The following is an 8,175-nucleotide window of genomic DNA, read 5'->3' as shown; positions in this document are numbered from 1 at the left end:
CGAGTTTTAGTACTTTGAATACTCTGAGAATTCGTAAGGAATTACATTACAAGTGAGCGCATGCACGAGATGACGCGAATATCCAGACGATTCATGTATAGCAACTATGTGTAATGTACGTATATCATTATAATTGTCAAATTAATAGTGCAAATTCTTGTGTAATATTATTTTTTTACATTAACGATATGATAAGGAAACCAAACATTTCACATTTATTGAATGTTAAGTTAAACTGTGCGGTTAAACTGTATTCATTTATTATATAAATTTCTACAAATTGCTATTACATATTCTCAAAATAATCGCATGCTGCAAGATTCTTTATTTTCATTGTTATTATGTTATTAAAAGATTAAATGTCGTTAATTCCATAAAATTTATTTCGTGAACATTTTTTATAATAATTAAATAAATAATGAACGACGATCATAACTTTTAATTTGAATGTATGATAGTTATGTATATTTTGTTGACAATCAAAATTATTTTCTAATTAATATCACATGGAACAATTCTTAAAATAATATTAAAAATATCAATTCAATAATTTTAAACAAATTCATGAAAATGATTTAATTATTCGTAATAAACATTTCACATAAATATAAATATTATATATAAATATCACAGAAATATTACATAATATTACAGTAATATAACTGTGATGTATCACAGTAGTATTTCTGTGGTTTATTTTCGTGGACATTTAATATAATACTGTGATGTCTCAGTAATATTTCTGCTATATTGCATTGTAATATTGCAATGGAAAAAAAATAATATTGCAATATTACGTACTATATGAGTATCTTTTTTTAGTCTTATCTATTTAGTTTTCATTATTTTGTTCCATTAAATCTAATTGAATAAGAAAAGTTCTTTTTTTGTTTAATTGGATTCGATTGAATTTAATTGGAAAATTGCATCTCTTATTCAGAATTTTGAATTGAGCAGTGTACACGATACAGAAAAAATTAATATTATTTTTATATTGAAAGGTATAGAAATGTGCTTCATATATGCAATTCCTATAAATGAAAAATGCGTTCGGATTGAAAAGGATTTATTTTAACGTTCGTGCGGATGTGTATTTCTGAAAATGTGAATCCATTTCAAACCCTTTCAATCCACCCAAATAGCACAACAGTACCTACAAAGCTAAAAAGCGCTTATATGAGCTTTTTTAAGCGCTTTCTTAATACTTTGTAGGCGCTATGTGCTACTTGTGCATTCTCATTTACTTGGATGTACATTTTTTTGTATTTAATTGGGTTTTTACATTTTATTTATAAAATAACCTTTACTGTAATAATGATAAATGGAAAAGAGAAAAATTTTTAAATTACGTGATGGACTTTTTAATAAGCAACATACTTTCTGAAAGTGAATCAGTGTATTATTACCGAAAAACAGTAAATGACAAACAGCTGATGATTTTATCAGTTACAAGTGTAGCACTGAAGTCAGTAATAAAGTAATAAATAGTACGCTGATTCATTTTTAGAGAGTAGAGCATTTTTAGATAATTATAATTTTACAAAATGCAAGAAAAAGAATAATAGTTAGTTTCGCAATACAAATATATATATGTACTTTATTTTTCTATATCTTACATATAATAGTGCTGTGGTTGTCGTTTCGTCAGATCTGCACAATCGCGCAAGTCTACTTTATTCTTCAACTTTTAACGATCTTTTATCTTTTACCGGATAAATCTATAATTTTCGTAATACGTTGCGTAATTGACGTCCGAGTCTCGGCGACGTTATCCAAGGAAATCGTCGTCCTAAACGAGACGTGAATATCGGCGGTAACAGACGGTCGTCTTCGTCGACTTCGTACGCATCTCCATAGGAAAGTAGATCCTCGCTCGATCCTCGTCCTAAACGCGGTGTAAATTGAGACGGTTGTCTCTTGTCGTTAGCTGAAATTTATTCTTGACAGTCATATTTAATGATAAGGAAAATTATATGGATTATATTGAATTTTGAAATTCGCGAATCGATGAATCAATAAATTTTGATAAGTCATCTAAAGCATTAGAACGTTAAATGAAATAGCTTCTCTAGATAAATTTCCAAACTTTACGAGAAGAGTTTAAAAAGAATAAAAAGGAGACTGAAACTTTATTTGAGTAGAGTTGATAAAAAAAATATTTATAAAATTAATGACAATTACTGATTCTAATAATTATATTGCATTAATAACAGCTTTAGCTGTTCGCGGAAGCATCTTTATTTCTACAATTGTTCATAACTCGAAAATTGTATATCTCTATATAATTTTATCGTAAAAAAATTTTTTTGAACTGCTCGAAGAATCTCGCTATGGAAGACAAATGCAAACTTAACGTTATAGCAAAAGTTGACAATACTAGCCGATTAAATGTAATTATGATAAAAGAAAAGAATTATTGAATGTACTCTTATACTAGCAAAATAATGTGGAAGTTCGAGTCATTCATAATAATAATGTTATTCATAATAATGTTTAGTGATAAATTACTTCAAAAGATTTCAATTAATTCTCACCGGGAATCGTGATGACTGCCCAACGCACGCCGTCCAACGCATTCGCCAGAACCTCTATCTCGGGACTTATTTCCTGTTTCTCGTCCGATCTGCGTCGTTTTCCTAAACGCGGTCCGAACCACATACCGCTGGTGATGTCCTGCGTACGTTTGATACACTTGCCTTCGATACACGAGCCGCCGTTTGATCCGCCCATTTCCCTCGCTTCTACGAACGCACAATTAATAAAACCAATCGAGAGTTCAATGACTGCGTACGGAAAAATCGGTATTACCGTATTCACCGGAAGCGCGAGACCCTAAGCAGAGCAGCATAGCCAAGATGCAGATGGTAGTTGCACGACTAAGATTCCCGGTGACGATCATTTCGGATACGTCGTTTCTCGAGACTCCGTAGCGAAATAATGTCAGGTACGATGGTGATGCTCGGGGTTTTATACAGATGGTGGAACAGCGTCGTTGTTAAGACATCGATGGTGTTTTTCTGTCTCCGATTGTCTTTCACCTCTTTTCATACCCCCGAGACCAATCACGATTGTCGGTGAGAAACGATTCGTCTTTATTTCAAGCCTGACTGTCTGTCCTACATACGCAATGAGGTTCTGGATTCGCATGCGAATCCTGGAACAGCACACCCACGCACAGGGTGGTTTCTATCCTCGTTCATGGAAAAAAACGTTGATGACCTTCATTAATTCTTTCGGTTTCAATGAATGGAGATGTTACGTTGATTTCTTTGCGTAAAAATAGAAACGTATATTTTATTCTAATTTACGAATGAATTTCATTTTATCGCACATAAAATGACTATAATCTTTTAATTTTGTCATATAAAACTTTATATATTTTATTAATAGAGGAAGACAATATTTTATATAATTAATTTATATAAATCCTCTCTATCTTTTTGCTATACATATATACATATTTATACATTAATCGGTTTAATAGCATGGTTATTAATTAAAAAATACTTTCAATACTATATTACACTATTGCAACAGATGATAGTTGTAAAGTGAAGCATCAAAACGTTTTAAATGATGATATAATATTTGTAGAAAGGAAGATTTTGCTGAAGTATCTAAAACTTCAAGTATCTTCAAGTATCACTTGAAGTATCTAAAAATAATTTTGTTAAATTATTAAAATAATTATGTAGAATGTGTCTAAACTAGTTGCTAGAATGTCAAAACTTTTTGTATCATTGCTTATTATACTTGAGATTCCTATGTAAATATTATTTTTGTTATTTACTGCCGATGATTCGACAAAATTATTTTCAGATCTGTAACACTAGCTAAATTTTAAATACTTTAGTAAAATCGTCCACTCTTCCTATTTCTTGAATTATATTAAAATAAATATTTTACACTCACACAAACTCTATATTTAGAAAAATTTTGTCACAATATTATCTTTTCTATTAAAATGATGAAATTTTATTTAGAAAGACATAATTAGAAAAAACTATTAAATTGTATTATAATTCAAGTTTCATATTTATTTCGGAGATTTACGAAATCAACTTGACATAATTGTAAATGACATACATATACGTATACATACATATAGATATATATTTTTACAAATCCTGTTTTTTTCGTGCGTATTTTTCATACCCCACGTCGTGTAACAAATGACTGCGGCAGCCTGGTGTTCGATTGAACGAACGATTAGTCTTGAATTTAACTTGTCGATTGCCGGCTTAATTCAGCGATCAATAAGTTCGCATTCTTTGCACTTTCTCTATAAAAGCATCGGATTGGTTGAGCAAACCCGGCATTATCTTAGAATCGCGTCGTGTCTTCGGAAATGTGGTGATATAAAATTCCGTTTACACTTATCATATTGTATACAATGTTATTAATATTAATATATTATTCTTGTACAGTTTGTGCTTGTTATTATAAGAAAACGCACACGAATAAAAAAGTGAAACTTTGGAAAGTTTGGTTTAATTATGCATTATGAATTAATGTTCTTTATAATTGGAATATATAATATTAATTAACAATTTACAATTAATAATACTTGTATATTATTTGTATATTATTGTTTTGTTATGTTTTATTATTATATTTTTTTATTTTTATTAATGTGATAGTATTATTAATATTCATATATATACCAATTTATTTACTGCCGATGTCAATTACTTATACCTTTATTTTGTAGTTAAATAGCGTTTAGTTTTTATACTGTTGAAATGATATTAGTTGAATGATAGAAGAAAATTGAATGATTTTATCTAATTTATGTATACAAATTACTAATAATATTTCTTTGATATATTTAAGATCGTCAAGATAAGAACAATATTTATAATTATAATCGCAATACATACGTGTAAAGTTTACCTAGATTTTAAAAAAATTTATTCAATTTTTTATTATTAATTTTAATGTCTTTATTTTAAAGAATGTCACTCGTTCAAAATTCATATTTATTTTCAATTGATAATGACCCGATCGGCGTCGAAATATATGTATTATTTGAAGATTAAAAGGTTATTACTTGGCTCGTAGTCCTTCTACGAGTATTTTACTATTATTATTTCATTTTTTATCTTTCTTTAATTTTATATCGTTGTATCTGGTAGTGAGATTGTTGAAACATAACGTAATTTCTCAAGAATTACGTTTTCTTTACAAGTTACTAAATCAGATGCAAATTAATTTCGCGATTGTATGCGTCTTTTTGGGACACACACATATATCATATGAACGTGTAATGTACATCTTATTCGAGGCACGTAATTAGGGAGAGCAACTCTGCACATGGATGTATCGTGGTTTTTCAGTGAGATCTAAGTGGTCGAGTCACACTCGTCCTATGCTGACTACGTGCACCATCATACTTTTAATACTTGTCAAAGCAAACAAACGCCCGCTTCATACTTTTTTACCGCGATTTGGTAGACATACGATATAAGAGCACTTGCATCTGCCGAGCCGAATATATGCTACGAAAATCTTCCCACGTAACGAATTTGATGTTAAATATCTCTCTCTTTCCTCATATTGGAAAGACCATTCCCGATTTTGGCAGTGACAAACCAACTCAATTATATCAACATTGATTGGTATCTGATCTAATGAATAATTCTACGTGATTTAAGAGTAATACGAATGAAAATTTTATACACTCCTGTGTTTAACCAAAAAAATATTTTGTTAAAATATGAAAATAAACCTATTTGTACAATTATCATTATTGGGAACAAATAGATTGGTATGGACGATCATGGGAGGTGATAAATCGACTTGATCGAAATATACGAAAAAGTCAGATAAATCTTCTGATAAATTATCGGGGGTGTCTCGCATCTGGTGACGTGATTACTGCGTATCCGTGATGTTCCACGGCGCTCAGAGGTCTTTGTTTCGATCTTATCAGCCTGCTCAAACCATTACTTTGAATTAGCGATTAATCATTTGCAAAAGCACCTATCTCTAATTTCCTAGATCCACAAAGATTAGTGCTCTTTGAATTTTTCTGATGAAACTTCAGATTGTCATTGATCTATCTTTTGATTGATTGATTTTCATTGCATTTATCGTATTTATTTAAATATATATACGCTTTATAAATACTTCTTAATACAGTGTTATATGTAACGATTGTAATATTTTTAATGATGTCATTTATTATAATTCTGAAATATCTATTAAGCAATTTTTTTGACGAATTTTTGATCATTGATATATTCTTTTCTTCCCGCGACAAGTAAAAATATGATTCTTTTGTGCTTTTTGTGGATGGAAAAAGTCGAGAGAGGCACGTGCTATACCGGAATAGGTGCGAAAGAGGGCGGGGTAGGTGAATCGGCAACGCTTTGTAAACTCTTGCCCTGACGAAGCCCAGAACACCTTCTGCGGTCGACGATGCACGGAGGGTAAGAGAGAAAGAGGGATATAAACACTTCCATGGTACTGTAAGAACTTAGCTATTCTCGGTAGTCAGGAAAGGAGAAATCATTTCCTCACATGTGGAAACGAATTTTCGCGATATATATTTCTATATGAGCTGATTTCCAAACGCTTATAATCAAAATTATAGTTTGCGCAAATATTTTATTAATCGGTTAGTTACTTAAAATTAAACAATTACGAAGTATCTTTCTACAATTTGGTACACAAATCTATAATCTTTGCAGTAAATTTAAAGACAATTTTTACTTTTTTTTTTTCATTTAAATAATAGAATATCAATATTATTTTATAAAAAGTTAAACCTAGCGCCTTTGTGAGTAAAATTTCTAGTCATTGAGCAATAATTAAGCAGCGAAATTGTATTGTTTTCTCCAATTCAAGCGGACTTTATCTTATTGACATTTCAATCTGAAGTACAATTATATGGAAAGATCGATTTTGTTTAGTCATAAAAATTTAACTAAATACGGACCTAAAAATAATTTTGTGTCAGATCATCAAAATAATTCGGTACATAGGATTTTCAAGTATGATGAGCAATGTTACAAAAAGTTTTGATATTCTAGCAATAAGCTTGAGTATTCTACATAATTATTTTTATGTCTTCTTAAATATCTCTATAAATTGTCCCCAACAAAATTATTTTTTATACTTAATTAATAATTAACTAAACTTTTAAATACTTTGGCAAAATCATTCTTTCTATTTACCTAAATAGTGACGACTTCGTACGCTACCGTGAAGTCGAGCGTAATAATTTAACAAAAGTATTCGCAAATAATTTCTGCTGTGAAATCGAGCGTACAAAGAATTGTTTTCGAGATAGAATGCTTGACAAGGAACGCCGACGTCGGAGAACTAAGGGTTAATATTCTGGCACGTCGAACATGCAAGAAAGAGAAAGAGAGATATTCAAAATATTATATATAAAATATATTCAGATATTCCTTCGGTATTTTCTTACAACAGACTGGTTCTGTCTTTAGATCTTATATTAATTTCGATTTTATCAAATCAGAATTTAATTGATTAAAATCTTGCATAATTATAATATTAAGTAAAAAATCTAATTAATCCTTGCTTAACGTGCCATTTCCGAAACGTAATTCATAATTTATTGGAAAAATTCTTGAAAATGTTGACACTTTACATCAGTTTTATATATAAAGATAATATAAACTCTAATAAACTGTGTAATATAGTTCGATCAATACAATTGTGATAATTCAGTATAAAGTAAATGTCCCAATAACTATATGTATCCAGTGATTGAAGAAATCAACAATTTGTAATTATTTAAGATATTTGTCAATAACAGCAAGAGAATGACAAACTAAAAAAAAGGATATTAAATAAAGAATTTCGTAAGACTTAAAAAAAAAAAGTGAAATATTTCATATCAAAATAAGTAATAAGAACATATAATTTTGGTTGCAAATTATTGCGAAAAAAATTATTCATTTCAAGTTTTACAGTCTTTTTATCTTTCTACTCATTTTGAATAAGACATGTGTCTACATCTTTAATTTTTTAAAATACTGTTTTATATTTACTTAAACGTAGTGTGTTTTTTTATGATTGCAAGAAACTGAAAATTATATTTAAAAATTTGCTTTATTACAACTTTACTAGTACAGTTACTAGTACAGTTGATATGATGTATCAACAAAATTTTACTTAAATGTTCTTTTTTAGATTTATATGAAA

At 29.4% G+C, this 8,175-nt stretch overlaps 1 protein-coding gene across 1 annotated transcript; it reads right to left on the bottom strand.

The window, feature by feature from the left end:
- Nucleotides 1-1,630: 1,630 nt before the first annotated feature.
- On the bottom strand, nucleotides 1,631-3,004 carry Pban (PBAN-type neuropeptides). Its single transcript, XM_018459800.1, is given in 3 exon segments — nucleotides 1,631-1,927; nucleotides 2,535-2,741; nucleotides 2,809-3,004. Coding segments are annotated over 3 exon segments (612 nt in total). The 3' UTR covers nucleotides 1,631-1,718.
- Between the last annotated feature and the right edge of the window lie 5,171 nt (nucleotides 3,005-8,175).

This window comes from Mycetomoellerius zeteki, unplaced genomic scaffold (assembly GCF_001594055.1).
Source record: "Mycetomoellerius zeteki isolate Tzet28-1 unplaced genomic scaffold, Tzet1.0 scaffold865, whole genome shotgun sequence".
NCBI lineage: Eukaryota > Metazoa > Arthropoda > Insecta > Hymenoptera > Formicidae > Mycetomoellerius > Mycetomoellerius zeteki.
Note: the sequence above shows the minus strand (reverse complement) of the source record. Positions and strands in the feature narration are given on the sequence as shown.